The following is a 26,427-nucleotide window of genomic DNA, read 5'->3' as shown; positions in this document are numbered from 1 at the left end:
TGGAGAGGAGCAAACTTCCAGACCCTCGCAGCAAAGTCCTCCCGCCAGCGTCCCTTCCCCCTGGGCTGGCCCTGGAGTCTGGGGGAAAATGGGAACTCTTCCACCCAGCATCCGAACTGCGATCCGAAACCGGGGATGTGACCAAAACGGCCGGGAAGCCTCCCCTGTGTCATAAGGGAGGACGCGACTCGGCCACCCGCGCCATGCGGGATGGGGACGATGGTTCCGCACCCCTGCGAAGCCGTGTTAAGCAGCCGGTGCGCCGTCCCTCGCCCCACTCCTCGCCCCCGCTCCCCCACCCGGGCCGCCTCCGCCCTCATGGGCTTCCTCCGCTCGGAAACCCCGCGGCACACATCTGTCCGGCTGTTGGGGGCGGGAGCTGCCGCGCTGCCCCATCGGGGCGTCCCGCTGCCCGGCGGGGAGGAGCGGGCGGGCCGGGGACTCCCATGGAGCCGCGCCGCGCCCGCCCCGCCGCCGCCTTCAGCACCAAGAACAGCTACAAGTGCGGCGCCGCGCCCGCCCCGCCGCGCCCTGCCCGGCCCGCCCCGCCGGAGCCGCGGTGAGGGAGGACAGCGCCGCTCCGGCCCGGGGGCAGCGGCCGCGGGGCTCCCGCCGGGGACCGGGGACGTACACCGACCGGGGGGGGCTGGGCAGCGTCTGCTTGCTTGGCTGTGAGCGGCACGGCCGGGCCGGTGCGTGGGTCTGCCGCTGCGATTGAGCGGCGAGGCGGCAGAGGGTGGATATCGTCACAGGGGCTGAGCCACTGCTCCCAAAAAGTTAGGATTTTCCCCCCCCCCCCCTCTTTCTTAAGGAGAGGGGAGGAGGAATAAGGAGGGAGACGGCGGAGCAGGTTCGGCTTGGCTAATCGCGAGTGTTATGCAGCACTACAGAAACCGCTTTCCTGGATACCTGTCCCAGGCTGAGCTCCTGCTCGATAAGCTGACGCTACCGGGAGAAGCTATTTGAGACGAGGGTGGTACAGAAATTACCTCATGCTGTTCCCGATCGGCGCCGAGTATTAATTCCAGTGACCTCTACAGTAGTATGGATATGCAACTCTTTTCGATCAAGGTATTTGTGTATGTGTCTGTATCGCGTTTAGTTCTTAATTTAAGGAGACGAGAGTCCACAAATGATGCAAGTTTTGCCTCAGTTAATGTTTTCGGGCTGGGCAATCCTCTCCGCCTGCTTCGTGCGTGGCGCCGGGGGGCTTTTGGTTTTTTTTCTTTTTTTTTTTCGCTTTAATTATTTATCATTTTTATTGTCGATATCCTCCCCCAATCAGCCCTAAGGAGAGAGATCCCGGGCACGGCGCCGTCACAGCGGCGAGCAGAAAGGGAGGATGTTGGTGCTCCCGGAGAGCGAGATCCCCCCCGGCATTGCCTAGTGGGGTCCTCTCCCTCCCCCGAGAGGAGGGGGAGCACAGGGGTTCCCCAGTGCTCCCGGTCGCTGCCCGGAGGGCCGGGGGGGGGTTCCCGGGGGCAGCCCTCCCCTCGCCAGCCTCTCGCTTGGCGCCGGGGGAGCTGCCGCCGCCCCTCCGAGCCGCCCCGATGCCGGGGTGCGCAGGGGGATCCCCGCCGCGCTGCCTCCCCGGGGAGGAGGGGCTGTGCCGGCGGGCAGGGGTCGAGCAGCATCCCCGGCGCCGGCGGGTGTTTGTTGCGGGAATCCGAACTGTTGGCAGGTGAATGTATAACACGGTTTTAAAAAAAACCCAAACCAACACAATTCAAGTAATGAAAATCGATCAGTGACCCGAAGTGCGTGCAAATCCGGCGTTGGCATTTTGGAGTTCGCAAGTTTCTGACCTCTGGGAGCGCGAATTCATTAAAAGAGACTTAGGTTTTCATTGAGGGGGAACTGAAGCGCATTAAAGCTGATCGGTTGATGCGGGGAGAGGAGGGAATCCCCGGCGACTCTAAAGAAAAGGCGGCGGTTGTTTGCGCATCGCCGCCGGCGGGATCCGGGTCTGCCGGTGGGGCTCCGGGCTCGGGGGGACAGGAGAGCCTCGGCTCCGGCGAAAGACCCGCATGTGCCCGCCGGGCACGGCTCGCCGAGGCTGCCAGGCCGCGGGCCGGAGCGGTTTAAAGCCGCCCTACGGCCGCTGGCTGGAAGGAGCGAGGCCCCGCGCAGAGCCGCGCCGAGGCTGTGCCGGAATCCCGCAACAACAGACGCCGGCTGGGGTAGGGATGAGCGCGGGGAGAGGAAAAAGAAGAATAATAAAAAATAGCTCGGCTGAGTGGAGAACAATAGGGGGCTCCCTGCGAGGCAGAAACACCGCGGCGCAGGGCGATGGTGGCGGAGTTGCGCGGGGAGAGGCGGCGGGTCCTGCCCCGGGGGCGCACCCCGAGCCCCTCCGGCTCCGGGCCGGGCGCGAGAGAACGGGGGAGCCGCAGGGAGGGCCGGCTGCGTGTTTGCTCCTGGCGGTGGGAGCAGAGCACGGTGCGGAGTGCGGTGCGGGGAGCTGGGCGGGATGCAGTAAGCAGCGCTGGGCGGCATGGGCAGGATGCGGAGTGCTGTGCGGGATGCGCGGGGTGCGGTGCGGAGAGCTGCGCTGGATGTGCGCGGGATGCGATGCGGAACGTTGGGCGGGATGCGGTGCGGAGAGCTGGGCGGGGTGTGCGGGGTGTGCGGGGTGAGAATCGCAGGTTGCGCGGGGGACGGTGGAAAGTGTTGCACGGGATGCGCTGGCGTGCGATGCTCAGGGTGCGGGGCTCAGGGTGCGATGCTCAGGGTGCGGGGTTCGGGGTGCAGGGCTCAGGGTGCGGGGTTCGGGGTGCGGGGCTCAGGGTGCGATGCTCAGGGTGCGGGGTACGGGTTGCGGGACTCAGGGTGCGATGCTCAGGAAGCCAGGGCGCGGGGCTCAAGGTGCGATGCTCAGGGCGTGGGGCTCAAGGTGCGGGGCTCGGGGTGCGATGCTCAGGGCGCGGGGCTTAGGGTGAGGGGCTCGGGGTGCGATGCTCAGGGTGAGGGGCTCGGGGTGCGATGCTCAGGGCGCGGAGCTCAGGGTGCGGTGCTCTGGGCGCCCGGGGGACGCGGCCACTCGCCGCCGGTCCCGGTCCCGGCAGGGGCTGCGTGTGCCTCCCTGCCGGACGCCCCGCGGCGATTTCGGCGGGGACTGCGTTTCTCGGGGCAGAGCCCCTCGCGCAGAGCTGGGGCTGCGCCGCCGGCTCCGGCGCTGAACTCTGCTGTACCGGCCACGGAGCTGGAGGAAGAGGGTAGAATAAAAACAACAGAGAGAGCTCTTCTGGGCTGCCTGGGAAAATCTTCTTGCCTGACCAGAGGTGAAACCAACTCTGAAGGTGTTAATATTGGTGGGGTTTATTCAGCCGTGAGACCAGGCAAGGGCAGAGGAAAATATTGGATGCTATTTCCTTTAAAAAAATTGTAAGCTCCTTTTAGTCGTGTCCCAACCCCCCCGGCAGAAGGACCTGTGCTGCTTTGTAGCGGGGTAGCTTGGTTGGTAAATGGATATTTGCAGGGTAGAAAGTGAAGGCAGGTGCTCGGGGTATTTGAAAAGAGGCTGAGCAGGCTGAGGGGAGACCTTTCTCTCATTGTGCTCTAGGAAGAAATAGCTCCTATAAACGAGATGCTGAGGGTGACTCGCTTCAAAATCCTGATTATTGTGTAAAGGTTACCTCTGTGGCAGAGGCACAGCAAATCATTACAGAAGAGCTGAGGTAGATAAGACTACTTACATCAGTGAAGATTTCTCCTGCAAGTTAGGAGTTGCAATGTCAGGGCCTAAGGTTTTCCAAAATCCCTTCTGTTGTCAACAAAACCCATTAATCTTCTATATATGTCAGGTTACTGTATGCAGGTGGCAACAATTCACCTGCACTGTGTGGAAATTCAGCTGCTTATTAATTGCTAAATGTTGAGAAAGAGACGACTTCTGTGAACACTGAAAAGAATGTTTAGCAAGATGATTCTTATTTGATAGTTCAGAAGTGACGTATCAGTAGTAGAAAGTAAAAATAAGCAGAGATTTGCCTATTTTTTTCTCCTCAGAACTTCATAATGGAAGATTTTGCTGTTACTTTGTTTCCCTTCATCAAAACCAGAACAGTTTTGCATTGACTGGATAACCTGATGTTTTGTGAAACTATGAATGGTTTTTCGCTCTAAACCTTCTGTTTCTAGTTTACAGAATATTTTATTTTAGTGAAATTCAAATGTATTTCAAATGCAATGATTTTTTTAAAATTTTTTTTTTTTCCTCAAATGAAATTTTAAATACTTTTCCTCAGGTGTTTTTCTCCCTACTTAATAGCTTTTTTTGTCCCTCAGTAAAAGGTTTGTGTGTGTCTGACTGGCAACACCAATTAAAAAGAAATGTTCCATGAAGTGCAGTGAACACAGTTTCCTGCTTATGCTGCGGAGAGTAGTCCTTATTCCCATGAATGTCTGTAATTGTGAAATATTTTTAAACAATATTTCCGAGTGAAAATATCAAATCTTTCTATATAATTTCAGCTGCAACTTCAGTGCTAGCTGAAGATGGCTCCTTCAGGAGCCTTGTTACCAAAATAGTCATTGCCTATACTGATTAAAGTATTTATTTGTCACTCTCAGTTCATATTTTAGACCATATTTTATTAACATACAGAACTACCGTAATGAGCCCGTCTCTCAGTGCAGTGAGTCTGTGATTGGAATACTGACCAGTGTAGGCATGTGCCAATGCACTGACTGTGCAACATGGTACCATAGTACCCTTTCTTGACTACCATGTAACTCATAAAGCTGAATGATTTTGTGACGGAAGTAGTTTCAGAACCAGACACTATGCAGAAATTTCCATGTCCGCTGTCTTGCAGTATCTCGCCTCCTTAGGTTTAAAAATAAATATATATTCTAGCATAACAAGTGGAGGTTTGTGCTGAAATACGGACTTTAAAAATAGCAATATGTTCTGGTAATGCCAGGTATTTTTAATGAATTAAACTGGAGAGAAGTATGTATTCCAAGGTGACTGAAGAGAGGCATTGTGGTGAATCTACACTTGGACTGTGCTGAGGAAATGTGTGAATTTCTGCTCTGAAGCAATTTTTCTAGTGAACACCAACTACTACAGCAGGGAACCTGCTAAATTGAGAATATATTTGCATTAATTCAAACTTTTATGGTCAATTGGAAAAGGACAGCATTTTACTTTGGATGAAATCTCTGCACATGGGGAAAGTTCATTCAGGCTTTATAGCTCAGGGGCTTCTGCTTTTTCACTAAAATTCATTGATAAAAATGGAATTCATTTAGATCATATGCTTTCTGCTCAGCTACACAGGCTTACAAAATCCTGTAAAAGTTAATATTAATCAATGTATGAAAAGCAGTGTGGCATGAATAAATTAAGAAGTGTAATAGAAGCTTTTATTTCTTAAGTAGCATAAAAAAAGACTAAAAGGTCTTAAAATTTTATAAAGAACATTTAAAAATTTTATTTCTGTTTTATAGACGAGCTGTGGACACTTGTACCAAAGAAACATACTTTTTCAGGAAACATGCAAGATGAAGCAGAGCAATTAATGCTTATGTAGACTATAATGTTGAAAAATGCTTATTTTAAATTCGTTTGACTTTAAGTCAGTTCCAGATAAGGTGTTAGACCAAGGATATTTGTCTCACTGTGGCTTCTCCATTGTCATTAGAATTTGGGTAGTAATAGTTGAATTCATCGCTATTTGTTTGCACAAAGGCTGACAGTTGCTTTAATTTCTTTGCATTCTTTGGCTGAAAGGAATTGACCTGAGGCTGAGAAAGAAAAAAAGCAGTGTTTCTTTCCTTCATGAATATTTTCACTTTTTCAGTAGTGCTTTCTTGTTCTCTGTGCAGTGTTAAGTAAGAGTAGTCTTCTCTTTTATTTCCTCAGAGAATTGTTCCCTGCATGGGTTGTACTTCCATACATAGACCAATGAGTTGGTTGTTCATTGTGGAACCAGAAATGAAATCACCTCTGTGTCTATTTCAGGTGTAGCTACAACTTTTGCTCTTTGCTATTTTGAACCCTTAACTGTATTTGTTTACTGAGGTAATCAAGAAAACAGACAGTTGTGGCTAGTTAATAGCTCATACAATCTTTTCTCTATAGTGTGGGCCGTATGAGAAACGTCACATGGAACTGGATCCACTCAGATGTTGAAGTTAGTCAAGTTCCTCCATTTGTGACTGAGTCTGAGTTCAGCTCATGGGAGTGAAGCCTGGGCAGCTTTGTAAACTATGAGCCCAAAAGGAGCCAGAGGAAAATGATGGTTTTACCACATAAACCAACACAGACACAATTTCATTCAGATTGATCTCTGAGCCAAATTCAAGCAGAACTAAATATTAAGAGGTACAGAAAGTCTCATGCACTGCTGTTTCCAGTTGCAGTGATTTTATTCACACCCATTAAGCATGTTTCATTTTCGTGTTGTTGCTCTGTTACCAAGTAACAGTGAGATACCTTTACATTCAATAGAAGACTATTTGTGGTGAATCTTTTTTCTCAGGTCTTCAAATAGCCACTATTTAAAAACTCTTCAGCTTTTGTGAACTTAGTGTTACCGTTTGGGGAAAAACATGTAGCAGAATAAAGGTAAGAACTCGGTGTTCAGTTTAAAGCGTTACCAAACCACATTTTGAGCTTTGTTACCACATATTATATAAAAAATCTTGTGGAATAGAATTCAAAATGTCTTTGAAAAATAGTATAGTTGTCTGTAACTGTCTTCTACTTTTGTCTATAATTGTCTTCTAATTTGATCACATTTTTGGTAGGAACCAGTCAGATCCCTAGAGACACAGTATTATCTACAGATGAGCCTGTTGCCCAGATTTTCTGTGTAGTGAGGTAGGCATTTGTTCAATGTGATCAATTACATAATGAATAAAATTTTTTCAAAGAAAAAGATCAGGTGAATTGCACCCTAAGATGTTCACTGCTCTCCATAGCCAGATGCCTTGAGAGACTGGCTTAAACGCACTTGTCTACAGTGTGCCTATCTAGTATTTGGTAAAATTTATTCTCTCTTTCTTCTCCTCAGAGGTCTAAAAATTTATTCAGGCATGTGTAATTTTGTTAAATATTGAAATAAATAAGTGCCACTCACTTGAGAATTTAAGTGGGGGGAATTTGGAGATATTTGTAACAGTCAGTCAGGTGTTTCGATACGTAGGCTGAAATCCTGATCTTATTAAAATCAATGGGGCTTCTGCAGATGTCAGTGGGGGGCACAACATTATTCCTATTCGATGTGGTCCAAATGCAAGCAAAGAATAGAGATCTTGTTAATGCTGGACTTTGGCTCAAGTAAAACGTTGGAAAGGGAATACTGGATGCGCAGCTGGTTTTCTAACAGAATACATTGAGCTCTTTTTGCTTAAGAAATCAGCTACCTTTTCATGAAAGTAATTTTGTGTTAGAAATTATCTGGAAGGTGTTTTAGACACATAGTAAGCCCAGAAAAAAGTGAATTCCGCTGAAGAAATAATCAGTTTAATATCCAGATGAATTGAATGTGCTTGCATTGCAGCTGCTGAAGAGCGTACTTAAATTCAGTAGTTCTGATTACTCCATTGTCATAAATGGAACCTCTGCAAGTGTGAGTGTAAGTAGTTATTACACTTTTGTAGGCTGGAACAGAGTGGTACAGCAAAACAGAAAATACAGTGTGATATGGATCAAATCTGTTTCTGGATGTCATGCAATGCGAAGGTAAATATGAATTACTGGTTGGAATATGAACACCAAGCTGAGTTTAGTTCCCCTGATTTGGCTCTTGCTCTGCTGATGTCATCAGTTTCCCAGCTTCCAGTACAGTGCAGCCAGGTGTTCAAATTCACGTAAGGCCGAGAATTACTCCCTTACAGAATACTGAAAGTAAAACTGAAGCAATATAACTCAAATTCAAAAGTAAATAAACTGTGTGACAGGTATAAAACTGCTGAACTAAATGGTATTTCTCACCATTGTTTGTTTTCCAGAAGTACCTCAGCTGCAGGGCAAAATACAAGGACATAAACTGCTGACCTCCTCTCAGCATCAGGACCAGACAAACTACCCTACATTTTACCATCAAAAACAGTTGAAAAACACCTTTCAGAAAAGCTGATCAACCCATGACATCAGTGGCCATCTTTTGTAAAACACATTTTATGTACATCTGCTGAGATCCTTTTTCTACCTACCACATGGTTCTATATTACTTACTGGGCACTGATGGTCGCCTCCAGAAAGTGCAGCTTCAAATGGTCAACCTCATCCTTTAGCAAGAAGAAAATCTGGATACCGGATACCAACAACGTCTTCAGAGAAAATGGTATACGAAGGAAAACGATTAGTTTCCTACCATTGTTTCTTCCTGCTAACAGCCAAATTCTACTGGATACTCACCCTGATGCAAAGAACTCATGGCCAGGAATATGCCCACTCCATCCGACTGGATGGGGACATCATCTTGGGAGGACTGTTCCCCGTCCATGCAAAAGGGGATAGAGGGGTGCCTTGTGGGGAGCTCAAGAAGGAGAAAGGGATCCACAGACTAGAGGCAATGCTGTATGCAATTGATCAGATTAATAAAGACCCTGATCTTCTTACCAATATCACCTTAGGTGTCCGGATCCTTGATACGTGTTCCAGGGACACTTATGCATTGGAGCAGTCCTTAACGTTTGTGCAAGCACTGATAGAAAAAGATGGTTCAGACGTGAAGTGTGCTAATGGTGACCCACCTATTTTCACTAAGCCAGACAAGATATCAGGTGTGATAGGTGCTGCAGCAAGTTCTGTGTCCATTATGGTTGCGAATATTTTAAGACTTTTTAAGGTAAGAAACGTTTTCTATCTTTCTTTTAAATTTCAAGCACAATGACATAAGTGGAGTGATTCTGTTACCTTCAAAAAAGAAAGTACTTCTTCAGATTTAGAAATCTGAAATGACTGGTTTCCCCTTTCAAAGCAAAGGGAGAAAAAAAAAAGCACAATGATTGCGACCCTAATTTGAGGTGCCAAATGCCTTCTTTGAAGTTCTGGCAACCAGAGCACATTTTAGTTCTTCAGGGATTTGTATCCTGTTTTTTTTTGCTACTCACATTTGTTCTACATTGAGCATTTATGCTCATCAAGATCAAGTTGAGATTGATTTCGCAAATTTCTAGGAGAATGAAGTTTAAGGTTTAAACACAAATCCATTTGTAGGAGGACCAGATAACTTCCCTAAACAGGAAGATATGCCAATAATAATCTAGTGCTATTGATATGTATGTCTAACCAAATGAAGTGTACTGAAATATCTTCGATTTCCTTGAAATCTTAACCTTGTACATATTTTTTACAAGGTGATATTTTTATCCAGACTCTGTTATCACTTTGTGAGAGATTACTGTTGGACAATAGTTCTACTGGCATTTTCTTCCATGTACTGTATTAAGCTCTGGTGTTATAAATAATGGAAAAGTAAACCTGCCACTTTTAAACTTGCTAAGTTAGATGGGAAGATGAACACATTCTAATCAATCAACTTAGCTGGAACAGATCAGGCAGCAGACATTTAATTTTTAATCTTGTCAATGGCAAACAGATGATGGTAAGTTGAACACTTTTTTCTACACACAGAACAACTGTAACTTTTGTTTGACTCTTACTGTCCTACGGCTTACTGTTATTCAGTCTTCTTCCTTCTGTTCAGTAATTTTCACTTATGTCCTACAACTTCAAAACCACCAACGACCACTTAAAGACCATTCCTTTGACTTTGGTGGAGAAGATTCTGATAATGTTAAGTATTGCTGTTATGTATTTTGAAAAGTGTTGCAGTCGTTTTCTAACTGTTTTAACTGAGAGATTGATTAGAAGGAAGGCTGGCTTTTTTTTTGAAGGTTTCTCAGATTTTCAAAGAGTGTTCCAGCCATTTAAAGAGAGATTTTTGTCCTTCCCATTGGTTCTCCCACAAAGGGAGTAATGATGAATTTACAGTTCAGTGGAGGAGCAAAGTGTCTTCTGGGTTGTGATCTGGTGTTCATTATGATTTCAAAACTGATCTCTAGTTGCACTTACTGCACAGGTTTGAGAGTAGTGGAGTTGTTCCAGCCGTAAGTTTTGCTTGTGAAAATCAAGTGCACAAAACTGAGCTAAGACTTAAAAATGTTCTGTATGGAGAGCACCTCTGGAGCTGTGCCTGGTGGAGGAGGTCTGTCTTTCCTGGGAACAATTGTGCATGTTGTGGGAGGTGTCTGTTTTTAATTACACATCCTTTTTTGAAGTTGTGTTACCCTGTTAAATAATGCATAGTTCTGAGGCAGTGATAGATGGAACGGTCACTTTAATATCCATCATAATGCAGGACCACGTAGACTATGACTTATACCCAGTTTTGAGTTGAATACAGTGCTGTAGACCGATTTAAGAAGCTGAGTCTTGTAAGACATGCATTAACTGTGAATTAAGAGCAGCAAGAAGGAAAGAGGCCTATGAATTGTCTAAGATAGCGGCAATTTGTCTTCTGAAACCATGACAGCTACCTCCTGATTTCCATTATGCAATAAGATTGCAAATAACGTTCTACTGCAGTCTTAATCAATAGAGGGTCACATGATATTCCCTCTGGGGAAAGATCTTATTTACCCATTTAATTGATGTAACACAGCTGCTGGCAAAAGGAGGAGACATCTCTTTTAGTTTTAATTATAGATTCTGCATAAATATTCTTAATAATGTAAAAAAGTAGAAGTAGATCTGTTATCTCTGCATCAGTAAAGGCTTCTGGATAAGACCCTCAGTTAGCAGCATTATAGAAACCGTTCACAATGGTTATTGTCAAGAGGATTAGGAAATTAAGGGTCATTTGCCAGAAATATAGAAGTATAATCCAGTTTAGGTTGTCCTCAGACCAAAGACTTGGGCTGAAATTCTCAGCTGATGCTCTGCAGCTGAGGACCTGGACTTGTTCCATGCTCACAAAAGCTCCAAGTATGAAATTGTGTTTACTGTATCTTGCTATATGTCAAGGCTGGGCACTCGAGTGGTGTAGATGCTTGTACTGTCATTGAAGTCAATGATCACCATCCTGCAGATACCTGTTTCATTGTATCCAGAATGAGTGTGATTCATCTGTATTTCTGTCCAACAGTTCTATTCAACAAGCTGAATCTGTGATTTGAAGCTCTGTCTTGCTTTAATATCTATTCTGAAGTTCCTAAATGTCAGAACTACGTATTTTTGAGAACATTGCTATCCAGTAAAATCTTAATCTTTTATGAAATTGTGAGAAGTATATTATATCACTGTATGCTCAGCAGTTTGGATTTTCATGCTTCTGATTTTCTTTTTCTTGCCATTTTCCCGCCTTTCTTTTATTGATTTTACAACTTAAAACATACATGTCAATAGCCCTATCTGATGACCTAGGGGATAGCATAAACTGATTGATATCCATGGTATCCTTTTATCAAAGTGTTTTCATGAGAAGAGGGGAAGGAGGACACCACAGAAAATTACCTTGTTCTATAACCTCTTTCCTGGTCAAATGACTCATCTTGAATTCTTCTCTGTCTTTTCTCATTTTGTCGATTTCCAAGCACATCACTGCCTAGCAGGTGATTGTCTGCCTTTAGGAGGTCCAAAAAGCTAAGGTCCAAATTTGGGACTGCTACATTTCACCTCTTTATGGTTTTAAATCAGAGGCATGTTACAAACAGGAAACACTTGTTAAAAGGAATTAACTGTTTGAAAGTGGACCTGTTATCCCTTGATTATCCCATGGAGGCTGCATTTTGTCTTACCTTACTCTCATCCTTGATGCAAAAAAAAGATTATTTGAAGCAGTTTCTTACTAAGCTTCCAGAATTGGAGGTGATCTTGCTGCAAATACAGTGAAAGAAGGAGAGGACAGAAGCACAGAAGGACTATGCTAGATGTTAACATAGTAGTTGCCCATTTAAACAGTTCTTCCTGGATCTCAGCTGAAGTTGCAGGCTCACCATTTTAAGTTGTTTTTATCAGAGAACATCAGGGTTGGAGTGCTTCACATGGAAATAGAGGCAGGAGGCAAGAGGGCATTAGGGTTAGAAGGCAAGTAATCTCACAGCTTCATTTGAATTAGAAGAACAAAACAGGTCTATCCATGTAGCCAGGCTCAGCCAACAGTCCTGTGGTTGCCAGACATGTGTATAGTATTGAGGCAGGGCCAAGATCAACCAGGAAGTCAGGTCAGAAAAACAAGGTTGAAATCAGTAAGGCAAGGTTAGTATCAGCAAGGCAAGATGATGGTCAGCAAGGTACAAGTCCAGCTGCAAATCTGAAGTAGGAGCTAAGGGCGAGGTCCAGAGCTGAAAGGCAACTGCTGAGCAATGAAAGTGGATATTGGTCCTGATGACATTTCTCATTGCTCTTCACAACTTTTTTCCTGGGCCAACGTCACATATCTGCACCATATTGGAAATGCCTTTGAAGACATGGAGCTAAATCTAGGGCTGGGGAAGAAAGCGTGTTGCAGAGCTTGTTGATATGTTCAGGGCCTTGACATTTTTTTTAGCATTTCCCATGGTAGTGACTGTAGAAATAGGACAGACAGGCATGGGTCAGCCTCTTTTCTTTCTTCTGGTGCAGCAGGAGCTGCTATTTCCTCAGGGTAAGAGAAAGTGACATTGGTGTTTTTTTCAATCTGGAAATCCTTCTGCTAAGTTGGCTTCTGTTTATCTGGTAGGATCTATTGAGGAGGCTGGTTCTTGGCCAGCTCTCACTAGCACAAAGGCAATCTTTCTATTGACTCAATCAGTGAAAATCTTACCCTTCCTTGGCTTTGTCTCCCTAAAATGTTGGCTTCCTGTAAGGTTCTCAGGCACTGCCAGGTGGTATCCTTTACGTACTTTATGTGAAGCTCATAAGCATCTGCACTGTTCCTACTCCGTCACAACTTGGCCCGAAGGAAGCAAGAGACGCTGTAACTTAGCTCACTTCACGTATTATGTTCCTTGTATTCAAAGCTTCTATTTATTTAATGTCTGAGTAACTCATATCCGTCATTAAACTCTGCTGGAAAAAAGGGACACATTTGTTTATGTTAGTGTCCTCCCATCTAAAAACCTCACACTGTTTCTGAACTCCTTGGTACACTCCATCTGTCACCTTCACGCATCTTCTAGACAATGTCACATTAGGAGCAGCCTAGGGATGAGGGTTTGCATGTGAATTGAGAGGGGTGGATGGTATGCTTGGAGAATTGTGATGTTAAGCTTTTTGATATATACTTACGTACATGCATATAAAGCCAAGATATTCATCAACGATTTTATTCCTTTCCTTGCCTTGCCTTTTGCTGTGCTTTGCCTTGTCTTTTTCCTTGCTTTCCGTTTTCTCCTCTTTTCCGAAGACTAAAAGACTTATTTCCTCTTTTTGGTCAAATTCGCTTCTTGCTGCACCACTGTAATCTACTTTAATAGCTGCTGTCTGGAGGGACTAATATTCACTTCATGCACATTTGCCTTATGCATTTCATATGAATTTACCTCTTCAAAAGTACAAGTACAGAGGAAGTTATGAAGCTGCTCTTTCAACTTTATGTGCATCCAAAATGCAAGGGATAGTTTCTTTCAGTAAATCTAAAAGTGGATATATTAGTTCCCTCAGCATTTTTTTATTTGTTTTGATTGTTTCCTTGCATCACTTCTGGTTCTAGTGTATGTCTTTAGCTGGTGCCTTGCACAGCTACCAGAGCTGTTACTGGATGATGCTTTTTTTTAGATTGAATTGCAGGTCTTCTTATGTTTGGCTCTTTTGATGTCTTGTGTTCCAGACCTGCACAAAACAGCAGCCACTGTATAGAGGCTAAACTCACCTAACTTCCTAAATACAAGGCTATGTATTTAATTGTGGCAGTAGAGTATGTCTCATGATTGGAGGGAATATTATGTAAATAAATTGTAATAACAGTTTACGACATAATTTCAGCGAGCACATAAATATTTTTGTGAGGCAACCTTAGCCATACACAGATCCTGATCCTGACTCTATATCTACATAAATTTTTGCACCTCATGAGCATTACTTACTTTGGAGGCTCTAAGGGGATGCAGGAGTCAGTCAGTTCCATGTCTGACTGCAGGGCCTTTCCTTAATGGAAGTGCTTTACCATATACTTTATAAGAAGTGAAGAACAGGCTCAAGGATTTTACCCAACACATTGGCATGCATTAATAAAAAATGTGCTGCACTGATTAAAATATAATAATTTTCTCTTCACTGTGTCACACTTCATTTGACAATAACATTGTCTGCTGCGCAGCATTTGAAATTTGAAATAGGATTTTTTTTTTTGTGGTTAAAACATATGTGGAAAATCTTGTGTGAAGCACAGAGAAAAATTGTTGTTAGTAGAGACAAGATGACTGAAACATTTTGAAATCAGCTCTTAAGATGAACAGATTTGTTTTACTTCTGTTCTAGATAATATTTTCACTTCCTGAATAATTTTTAATTGTAAAAGGAATCAATTGCAAATACATCTTATTTAATTTTATGGTGGTTTTTTTTTGTAGCTTATTGCAAGCATATATCTGTTTAGTGCCTGAGCATCTTGTCTTGTTATTTGCTAGAAAATAGCATCATAATAATTCTACATTTTGCCTTTCATTTCATAATTCAGCTTATTTTACCTAGAAACAACATTCATGTCTTTTTATATTTCCATGCTAAAAACCCTTTTAATTCAGCTATGATTCTTCTGTCAGTACCAGGTTAAATGTGTTATGGTGAAGAGAAGCAAATGGTGGGTCAACACCAAGATAAAATCATAGGTACAACAGATACTTTGCAAGTATCAATAATGACACAGCTGGGAAAATTTTCATTTACAGCCAGAGGAAATAATAAGTTTTCAGATACTGTGAAAACTGCTAGGACTGATTAGCATCAAATTTTATTTGCGCTTAGCTGCTTGAGGCAAGGGAGTACAAAAGCAACTTGATGCATTCATTTAGTATTTTGCAGTATATTAGTTCCTTAACTATTTCTTTAAAGATTTGATATTTTTAGTCTTCTATGCCTGGATAGAGCTATAACTGGTGGTTAGAGCAAGGGGGCAATCTGTTTTTCTGCATTATTTTCCATGTTTGTCATTGGTTTGCCAGAAGGCTTGAGAAGCATCTCTTGACCTTCTTGTGCTTCCCTTTAGTAATTTTGCTTTGCTTGCGTTTAACCATTTCACAAGAACAATCAGAAACTTGATTAACATCTGTTAAATGTTTTCCCCTGTTTTCATAGGCAAGATGAAACTGTCTAAAATGTTGAGGGGTTTACATTATTCCATAGCATGATGTATGTGGGCATATGGTGTATGTGAGCACCATACAAAGGGAGTGTAGCTTTTAGAGACCAATGGTCTGATTTTCTTTCTGCTTCCCTGAGGGCGAAGGGGACTCTCACTCTCTCTCACTCTCTTCTATATCTATGTATGTATAAAACCACACACGTATCTTTCCATCACATGAAGAAAACTGCATATGCAGAGCTGATTATTTCACCCTTTCATGGCTGAAGTTTTGTTGAGTTCGTACCCTGTATTAGGGTTGTTTGTATGTGACAAAGGCCTCTGAGCGATTTGTTGAATAATACCTATATTAATGAAGATATTAGTTGTAATTTCACAAATGAGAAGACCAAAAGGCTGAGAGGAGCTTAGCAGTTCAACAAGAGCTCACTTATGCACGACCACAACTCTGCAGTGGGCTTTTTGTAAAGATCTTTTCTTAACAGGAGGCACTATGTATGTCTCTGCCAGTAAACAAAATGTACCTGGCGTAGCTCTCTGGTACTGAGGCCACCTGGCTGGGACAATCCACATCTGTATAATAAACTCCTTTATTCCCCCAAATGGTGGGGTTGTACGATTCCTAACGCATGTTGATTTCTGAATCCCATCTGGAAATTAGAAGGTGGCTGGGAAAGTTTGAATCTGAGTTATGAACTGTCCTGACAGTCTAGTAGTGGAGGTAGCTGAGCTGGTGCTGAGTGATGCGCTCTGAAATTGTGTGATTTACTGGCATAGATGTTGCTGCTGATTTCTCAGGACGGAGCTTCTCCTACGTCACACTTAAGGGAAGCCAAGATACTGCAAGGATCATTGCTGGTGTTTTGGTGTTTTAGTACAGCAATGTTAGTTTTATTAGCCATGATGAGAACTAAATTAAGATTTTTATTTTTTCCCTTGTGGATACTTGTTTCCGTACAGTGACAGCTGTGCAATATGAATAGTCCTGCATTCTGATTGCCATCAGAAAACAGGCGTTACTGTGCGTTACAGCCAACTGGTACATTTTGTGGGTTTGTGTATTTCCATCCTCATTGTTTTCCCTAAAGCATATTGTGCTTTTAGGATTAAACTGGTTTACAGAGCTTAAATGTATATCCTTGTGTTTGCTAGCATTTATCAGAGAAAAATAGTCATCCAAACAAAAGTCTTACTGAAGGACACTAATTCCACATGAATTAATTAAATAGCCAGGAGCAAAATGCTCCTCTCGGCTGGGATCTGCTCCCAGCATATGCTCCCAGATCAGAAAAGCAAGATATGATGTCCCCTATCCTTCTGACAGGACAATTAAGCATTTAAGGAAGACTTTAAATTAGGAGGCTGTTTGCCCTTGGCTACCTGTGTTCTCAGTAGAGAGGGCAAAATGTTTTCAAAGAGGGGCTAAATCAGGTCTATATGTGTGGATGCATCTTTCATGTTTGCAGAAAAGGGATGGGTTGATACATGCTTACAGTTTTATCAGAGAGAAGCTTTTATCACTGAAGGGCTTTGGAAGCTTTGCATGAAAGGGATGGGTAGGCCTGTACACATTTATAAGAAGAGTTTAAGCACCTGCAAGGTTGGCGCCAGTTTCTTAATTTCCTTCCTCGCTTTCCTGCAGGAAGTACGTTATTACTCTCTGTTCCATTTCTCTGCCCTCAGTCTATTTCTCTGTCTTTTTGTCTGAAGGAAAAGCTACTTTTTAACCACTTTCCCTGTTATTTTACAGTGAGTATTTCATTCCGTAGTATCCGAGCGAAATTCTTTTCAGACATACTGAAAAAACAAGGCTCTGACTGCGGCTCAGTTTCTGTGGGTCCTGAGGACGAGTGAGTCATCAGGAGGAAGAGATGGAGTTTGGGTGACTTATCAGTGGGACTTATCTATGGGGATAGCAGAAAATAAGCATGTTGTGAGACTGAACCCTAAATGAACAAGGGACTCTCCTTTTACCTCTGTAGGATTTCTTGTCTGGCACTTCAGATAAATACTTGGCTCTAAGTCATCTCTGAAATAAATTATTTGTGATAGCAGTGCTGAGATATGCCATCAAATTGTGAGAGCTCTTTTCTTATTGTATTTCTTTTATAGCTGGGGCCTGTGGAACAGGAACAAAAGTGATTTGTCTGAGCTGGAATAATTCATACTTCAAGTTTTGGCTTATGTTCTTTCATAGGCACTACCTGCTGCGTTTACTTGTGTAGCAGTAGTATTTGTAGAGGCAGAATCAGGATCTTCTCTGATACATTTATGGACATGGCTCTTTTGTAAACTTAAAGGTAGTAAAAGGGCAATAGCCCATTTTGGGTGTAATTCTACAAAAATCTCCTAAGAACTTCCATTAGCTTTTTACTCTGATAGTGGTTTTGTCACATTTAAAATGCCATTACAATGTATAGCCACGCTAGGTAAAATTTTGTCAAGCAGCTCCATTGCATTATGGTAGCACTGATCCCCCACAGTGTTACTCTCATTCAGATAATTTTTCTTTGGTTTTTATTTGTGAAGTCCTTTGAAATGTTAAGGTCTTGGTGGAAGGTTATTACTATAGTTATAGTTAGACTATTCTTTAGAAAAGCATTTGAAAGAGGCTGTGGATTCTGCAATAATTCCCTAGTCCTGACACTTCCAAAACAAAGCCCAAGAAAAGAGGTGAAGAAAGGGCTGGATTTCTTACAATTTTCATTTCTTCTTTTGGTGCCATGACTATTCTTTGTTTTATCAATACATAGAAAGTCTCCTTCCAGAAGAGCTGTCACTTAGACAAGAACTCACCAGTCTAGAAGGTGTGCCACATGAATGCAGATGAAGCCACAGAGGGTATCAAGACTTGCCTATTAGGATATCTTAAAGGATTATTAAGTGAAGTGAAGCACGAACTAAAATGTTTAGAAGCACTGCTATAGAAAACATTACCTAGTAGCTAAGAATAGAAGGAAGGGCTGTATGCATGCTTTTGCACATGTGAATTTGCTCTGTTATTGTATTACCATAAATCTGTTGGCTGTGGACTTCCACAAGACTCTGACAGATAGTCCGAACAGCCTTTCATGAGAGTGCTATGGGAGAAGAGAATGCATCTTAGCAATCTGAGACAAGGAACTCATTTATCACTAGAGGCAGCATAAAAAAATCCTGGGGATTCAGACTATGCTCATCGCTATGGCAGCTGGGACCAAACAAAAACATGTCCTGCAGAAACAGACAGACAGGCTGGTATCATACACTGAATAGAAAATGTGAAGGCCTGGGAATCCCAAAACTCCAGCAGGCTTGTGGCAGGAGCATGATCTGTTTTATGGTTCAGATATCTCACTTCTGGCAAGTTCAGGAGCAGCAGACAAGTAGCAGAAGTGACTACATTCTTCTGTAGCTAGCTAGATGGGACCTGCTTGTTAAATTCTCTTTACTCCCAACAGAAATGGAATCTAATTTTTGTGTCATTTAGTCTCATTTAAATTAAGAAGACTCCCTGGGAAAGCAATGAATTCTAGGGAAGCCAGTGAATTATACCACTATAAAACTGGATTTATCTAGAGGGAAATAGTCTTATGTCCTTGCTAAATTGCATCCTGTTGGTATTACTGTCATTAGTCTTCCTATTCCAGTACAGGAGTTCAAGAGGTGTGTGGCAAAAGTGGATGTGAGTCTTCAATCATTACTTTATAGCATTCTCAGATACGATCATGGTGAGGCCCTTTTGGGTTCTGTTTGGAAAGACGTATAGGTATGTTCAACTAGAAGAGAGGTGGTTTGTTTCTGTGGGACAGCATGGATCTTAGGGGAGCTGGCAATCTGATCACTACAGGTATGCTTTTGCAGAGTGGTTTTAGTGATATGGACTAACTACAAAAATATCCTCTGGATTCTACTGATGAAGAGGAGTTAGTAAAACACAGACATATATAGCTAGGTTATTGTTTCAGGAGGGAAAATACAGGTTTTCTATTAGAAAAAAAACATTGCCAAGAAGTACCGTATTGTACATTGTCTAAAGGTTAATCTGTTTGTTCAGGGTAGGAGAAATGCCAAATTTCTTACTTCCAAGCTTTCTGAAAATTAGATTTGGTAGAAGTATAAAAAATACACCTTTCTGTATCAGTGAGAAAATGATCTAGGTAAAGTAGCCAGTGTTTTTCACTCCTAGCTTTGATAGTTCTGTTTGTGATCCCTTGCATAACTAACCACAGGATTTAAATTATACTAGCTGCTATATTTACTTTCCAAAGTGTGAAAAAAATATGTATTGTCCTGAGTATTAAAGGGCAGATTCTCTGTGTGCTCAGTTCAGGCAGAACTGAAGTGTTTGTAATGAACGTAAAAGCTATTAGAAAGCATGAAACATGAGAGAGAGAAAAAAATGTGTTTATGTCTTCTTTGTTGGACAGGACTTGGTGATGTCCTTTGAAAGTTTAAGTGCAAACATTTATCTTATTAATCAGCACTTCTTTTTTTGTGCATGTTATGAAAAATTCCACTTGCAAAACCTAAATGCAGTCAGAGTGGTTGTTTCAGCCCACTGGGAACAGTTTTGCCAGATATCTTCTGAACAGCAAAAACTCATGATCTGTGAGCTAGTTCACATCTCCAGTACCAACTGAACAGCATTTTGTAAATTGGATATGTAAGATATTTGAGACAAGATGTGCTGCACAGAAAGAATAGTATCTGTAAGGCTAGAATCAAGGACTGGACTGTGAAGGGAGGGTAGCTGTGCTGTACATGGGAGCGTGAAAAGCTTGCAGTTGGAACAGATGCTGAGAGAGCCCTAAGACTCATGGAATGGTTTCCTGCTGTTCCTGCCAAGTTTCAGAGCTTGTGTTTTTCTTTTTCCTCTCCTTATTTCTATATTTAGGCTGAATAACAAAGGACTTGGGCTTCAGGAATCAAGAGTCACCAATCAAGTTATATTTATTTTATTACCTTTTTGCATGAATAGTGTTTGATTCTGGTGTGCAGGACAGAATGAGAGTAAGGATGTAAAGAGCTGGTGAAAACAAAGAGTATTTTTGGGATGGATCACTTAATCACTCAGCTCAATGGGAAGCTGCAGAGCTTTGTCTGAGTGTGACAGACTGCCCTCTCTGTGCGGTAGTGCCTGTTGAAGCCTTACATCCTTTGTCTGGTTCACCACAGATTTTCTCTGTGACCTGGGCAAGTCACGCAGAACTGAATGCTCAGCCAGACGGCTGATGCTCGGTGTGGCTTAGGAGGACTGAAGTCCATGGTCCCTCGCTCTTGCTTCCCTGGTGCAGAGCAAGGGTTTCAGTGCTTCTGTGCCTGAAGGGATTTGTGAATATATAGGCTTCTCGATAATCAGATATGAGTGAGGGGTGGGGGCATATAAGTACCTCAGATAGCTACTTCTTAATGAGGGATTCCTTGTATCCTCTTACATAGTTCCTTCCTCTGGGTTTTGCTATGAAAGAAGATTATCCAACTCGCTGTATTATTTAAATATGCAAGTTATTAGTCTCTGGAGGAAGTGGTGAAACCTGCCAGACCTTCAGTCAGAGGCTGTATGTCTCCCTTAGGAAACCACAACAGTCAAAGAAAAAGAACCCCAGAGTCAGGAAAAAATATTTGGGTTATTGCGCAGTAAAAGTAAAATTGTTAAAACTCTTCTCTGCAATCTGTATTAGAGTGATTGGGAAAAATGAATGTCTGCCATTATTATGACAAAGCATGAAATTAAGTAGTGTAGGTTAAAAGAAAGTTACAACAGGTGTGTAGAAAGGTGTGTTCTACTTAGCTGAGTGGATTTTTTTGTTCATAAATGCTTGAGAACAGTGACAGTGAAATCAGTTTTGTAAAAGACTTGCTAGCTGGCAATTATTCCAGTTTATTTCTTACTGTTTAAGGAACTACTTTTTTTTTTTTTGGTTTTATTTTTTCATGTTGATTTCATTAAAAGTTTGTTTGCTTTTCTCTAGCTTGAGAAAAATGCCTGTATGTAGTGCAACTTCTGGCAGCTGTGTGGCAAATAACTGCCTCGTCTATTTACCAGGAGTGGATTGGGAGCTAAGAGGGCCTTTAGAAAAGGTGATTCCTATTTTTAAATTTTCTCCTTTTCAGTTGTTTTTAATATACCCTAAACATGAGTGCAATATTGTAAGCAAGGCTGTGCAAATAATTAGTCAGTTTGACAGCTGAACTGAAAATAAACATTCATTTTAATCTCAACCAAAATGATCACGTTGAATTGGGATTCAGGAGCTTTCAGGTTGTTTTTTATTTTGCTTTATTTTTTTTGAGGAAAGCTCTCAAAAATATTTTGGTTTGTTTTAAATGGTAACTTGTGTATTTGTGTGAAACAAAATATTTTATTTCTATTTTGGAAATTTTATACTTTAAAAAAAAAGGGTAGGTGTGAAACACTAATCTTGGGTACCATTTATTAAGTGGTGGTGCCTCTCTTCTTATCACAGTGTGTTTACTCATGATCTACCCAAGGCTCTTGGGCAAATTCTTCCTTTTGGATTCAGAACAGGGAATCAAGTATAGTGTAAGAGACAGACTACTCAACTACGGTCCCCACAACGACAGACAAAACTGCTTTATAGTAAAATCAAGAGTGCTGGTCACAGAGGATGAGAACCCTGCAGAAGGAGGGATGCTGGGGCACTCCGTATAATTTACCTTCCCTGAACCTCCACACCATGACTTTTACTTCCGCCAGAACAGGTCTTATCCTATCAGTCTCCTGTATGCAGGACTTTCCCTGGAGAACTCTCATCTCGGAACTCTCTGTCAAAACAGGCCTGTAATTGTGCATCTGCTTCTTTGAAAACTCCTTCCCGCTCTTCTCTCTCCGAACAGCTGTATGCAAGTTAACGTTGCTGTTGCCAGATGCTGTCTATTCACTGCTGATAAGCTTTCACAATGGGAACATTTTATTTCATCTGTGCTAGGATTCATTAAACATTCATTAGAGCAATGATTTGAACTTACCTCTCCCTGTTCCTTGCTGAATACTGGACTACACAGTGAATTGCTCTCAGGCGGATCCAATGGAAGCTTAATTGTTTATGAAAACATGAACAGCTTCAGCTGGAGAGACTTTCATGTCCAAAACCCCAATAACTCAATGGTTAGTTGTTCCCAGTTGAGTACTCTAACCACTAGACTATTAAGTATAATACAAGCAGCTCCTAAAGCCTCGCTTTTCCTTTTGGAACACACTTGTGCATTAAGAGGATAAATTAGAAAAAAATGACAGATACATAGTGACAGAGGCCAAAACCAGTGGAAGACCTTTTAAGAAATCCTGCTGAGTGCCATGGGTACATTTGAATACTGAAACGTTCATTTATATGCTTTAGCCATGGATTCCCAAGCTTCTGTTTTTATGAAGTTTGGAAGTCTTGGCCAGAATGGTAACACAAGATTAATCTCACACTCATCCTCAGTTGCCTAGTTGAACAGAGATCTCAAAGACATGTGAATGGCTGAACCATCCCCTGTGAGTCTGAAGCGCAACCGGACTTCTAGAGGTGCCTGTGTGTGTTCCTGGATTCTAGACAAAGACCTAGTCACTTCCAAAGACCAGGAGTTTCTAAGCACCTACGGTGATACAGAACCGGCCATCTTACTTCTCAACTGAGTTAATTGCAAAGCAATTCAGTATCTAGGGCTGATACCTCTGCAGCTCAAACCCCTTCCCATTAACTGTGTTATTTACATACTCTCATAAAATATAGATGGCTTCTGTCCTTGACATACAGGCTTGTAATTAATTTTGATTTGTTTTAAACAGGGCTTTCTGGGAGGACTGTAGACATTTTCGTTTTTGATATAGAAAACTGGAGGATGCTCCCACAGCAGTTATTGACAGTGATTTTCTTTCTTTCTTTCTTTCTTTCTTTCTTCCTTCCTCCCTTCCTTCCTCCCTTCCTTCCTCCCTTCCTCTCTCTCTTTCTCTTTCTCTCTTTCTTTCTCTTTTTCTCTCTCTTTCTTTCTTCTCTCTCCTTCCTTCCTTCCTTCCTTCCTTCCTTCCTTCCTTCCTTCCTTCCTTCCTTCCTTCCTTCCTTCCTTCCTTCCTTCCTTCCTTCCTTCCTTCCTTCCTTCTTTTCTTTTCTTTTCTTTTCTTTTCTTTTCTTTTCTTTTCTTTTCTTTTCTTTTCTTTTCTTTTCTTTTCTTTTCTTTTCTTTCTTCATATTATGAATACTATGGATGCTGTACCTATTTAGGCAGACTGATTTTGTGATAATAAACAATGTATTTTAATTTACAGCCTCAATTTGCAACAGTGCTCCAGTCACCCCCTTATAATACATGAAAGACCATTAAAATATTAAAACACCCAGAAAAACGAACCATAAAAATAAAGTAAAATGGAAAAATAAAATAAAATAATTGGATTATGATCGAAGGTATTTTTTTTCCCAAATCTAACATACAAGTCTTTCTACACAGTTAAGTCTGTGGCATTTCTTAACTGAAGGATCAGCATATGGGGAGCGCTTGAGGAGTAAGGACAGCATACAACCAACATTTTCTGCAAGTTGTAATGAAGGAATACAGTAGTCATGACTTTAATTTGGATGCTTTTCAGATCCACTGACTGAAAAAAGTGAATTATGGAGTTAGATGTCAATATGTGTGAATCTCAGTGACTTTACCAAGGGCTTCTGTTGAAAAGTTTAAGAGGAAAAAAGTCATTAAGGAATGTCGTATGTATATATTTATCCCCACTCTGTAAGAGCTGAATTCTGCACTCCCTGCACTGTACCACATGCTGAGAACAGAACAGAAGATGATGGCAGGAGCCTGGCACCTGTGGGCAAGCGGTGCCCCTCAGCCCCAGCTGCCACCCTGGGCAGGGCACCAGGGCACCAGGACCTGAGAAATGCAATACCACTAAATGAAAGTGGCTGTCCTTTTGCAGAAGTAAAGTTGACTTGTGCCTCAAACCAGCTTCTGCATATGCTGCTATTAGCATCAAATTTTATCTGGCGATGCATCAAACAGAGGTTTTGCTTTGGTTGTCAAAAAAACAACCGTGGATTCTTTGATATGCTGGAGCAGCCTACCCTAAGCCAACAAATTAAAAACTGTCGACCCTGCCCATGGTGGCAATTTGTCCTTCGTGCCAGGAAAGCCTGTGGAAGCTGAACGCTGGCTTTGCAGGAGGCAGGTCTTGGTATCCTGGGCCAAGTTTTCTCTCATGGGAATAGGCTCGATTTCCATCCATGGCAGTGAGTCTGAAGCTGGTTAAATGGTGTTAAGTGATTCATGGAAATTTAGTCCAAAATGGTATGTGAAAGTTTCCTCTTCCTTTGTTTACTGCTGGAAATCACTCCAAAATTGTGTAAATTAAGAAACATTTATTGTTACCTTAGAAAAAAAGTGAAAGAAATACTTTGGTCTTTTCATCACACAGACCAGTGTAGCACTTCGGTATGGCTGATGGTTATATGAATGACTTGAAAAGTCTCTCTAATAAGCAAGTAAGCAAACTTTGAGAGTAATACTGCAAATTGCAAAATGCAGCAACAGGCTTGTCCTAGGAAAGCTTAACAGCATTTAATGTATTTTTAAGCAAAGGATTATCAAGTAGGCACCAGTGGAAAGGAAAAGTTAGTAAAATTCTGCTGCTGGCATGAACTTGTAAAACCAAAAGTAACATTACTTCCGTATAACTTTGATCATTTTACAGTGTTACATGTATTTTTTGAAAATTATTTAACTTGCTGTAAATGATGTCTGAACTGGCCATATATCACTGCACAGTTTTGTCTGCAGTACTTATGAATCTAACACCCAGAATGACAAGTGTAATTAGATGCTTCTGAAACATATGCCATAATTTATGGATATTAAGTAAGTATAAACAAGAGATCAAATCCTAGTATAAGCAGTCATCCAAGAAATCATCTTGACATTTAGTTCATTAAATCCCTTCTCTCAGTAAAACAGTCAGAACATACCTGCGTAGCACTACCAGTTCATCTGCAGATACTTGCCAATTACTACATGTTTGCAAAGCAATGAATCAGCTACATACAAACAGTTAACACTTAATTTTCAGTTACATTTTACACATGTAGTTATGGAGGCATGGATCGTGCTCGATAACAATAATAACAACAATGATAATGATAACAACAACGGTAACAATAATAATTCCTACGAGAGATTAATATAAAAGACTTATATAGCAACAGTCTTTTTAACCTGTTTTTACTGTATTTTAACAGTCAGTGTAATTTGAATTAGAATATTAAGTAAAAAGGCTCAAACACTAGAGAGCTGGTGGTTTGTTGGCTTGAGATCCTGCTAGGAAGAGGAGCAGAGGAAGAGGGTTGAAACTGGGCGTGCTGGGTGAGGTCTTCTCAACACATACTGGAAGGTCAGTGCTGTACTTGCTACGCAAAGCTGCAGACATCAGCACTGGAGCAAGCTGGGCACTCAGACTCCCAGCTGGGATCTTCCACACCCTGTGTCTTATCACAGTGCCTGGAAGGCAATGGGGTTGTGAATATTGTATAGATTGTAAAAGTGATTTTTATTTCCTGTTGTTAGAATTACCCCTGGGACTCTATGTCTGCCTTATCCCTCATGCTAAGCATGCTTTACTCCGTGAACACTGCCAGGGAAATCTGAGAACTAGAATAAGCTGATATTTTGAAAAGGGGAAAAAAAAACCCAATTCTGGCAATCAGTCCTTGCCAAGAGCAAAATAATGCAACATTTGACATAAAACAGTATCTATGATTCTGTAATGTAGAATGAAAGTATCAGGGATGCCAGCTCACATGCATGGATGAAAAAATAAGCCTTGGCAAATAAACCTGATTGTCTTTTTAGCAAGATTTTGAGTTGTAAAGCTAACAGCATTGACTTGTAAGCCTCAGTGCCACAAGTCATTCTGTGAGGTACTGTTAGCTCTAACTTACCTTATTTAATAAGACCATTGTATGTATATTTAGTTCACATCTTCACATTAATACTAGTGGTAGCTTGGAGTTTATCTGGATAAACTTTTTCTCAGGAGTTGGAGGAAATTTTCACGGGGAAAGTCCTCTGCTGAACTATATGGCTCTTAAGCTGATGCCTGATTCAGTGAAGGAAGTATATCCTCTTCAGACTGACAGTGCTCCTCTACAACCACTCTGGGCACTCCTTTCCTCATAATGAGCCAGAAACGGGTGGCGGTGGGATG

At 42.1% G+C, this 26,427-nt stretch overlaps 1 protein-coding gene across 7 annotated transcripts in view; it reads left to right on the top strand.

Annotated features, from left to right (window-relative positions):
- Window positions 1-537: 537 nt before the first annotated feature.
- The window catches only part of GRM8 (glutamate metabotropic receptor 8), a 357,622-nt gene continuing 331,732 nt past the window's right edge, over window positions 538-26,427 (top strand). For 2 of the 7 annotated variants that reach the window (XM_054053726.1, XM_054053770.1), the window contains exons 1-2: window positions 578-1,071; window positions 7,963-8,804. In XM_054053726.1, the coding sequence (XP_053909701.1) occupies window positions 8,295-8,804 (510 nt within the window). In that variant the 5' untranslated portion in view covers window positions 578-1,071; window positions 7,963-8,294. The other 5 variants (XM_054053763.1, XM_054053780.1, XM_054053737.1 and 2 more) reach the window with 5 other exon arrangements.

The sequence above is a fragment of the Cuculus canorus genome, chromosome 1 (genome assembly GCF_017976375.1).
Source record: "Cuculus canorus isolate bCucCan1 chromosome 1, bCucCan1.pri, whole genome shotgun sequence".
In the NCBI taxonomy this organism is placed as follows: Eukaryota; Metazoa; Chordata; class Aves; order Cuculiformes; family Cuculidae; genus Cuculus; species Cuculus canorus.
The sequence above is the reverse complement of the archived record's forward strand: the minus strand, read 5'-3'. Positions and strand labels throughout refer to the sequence as shown.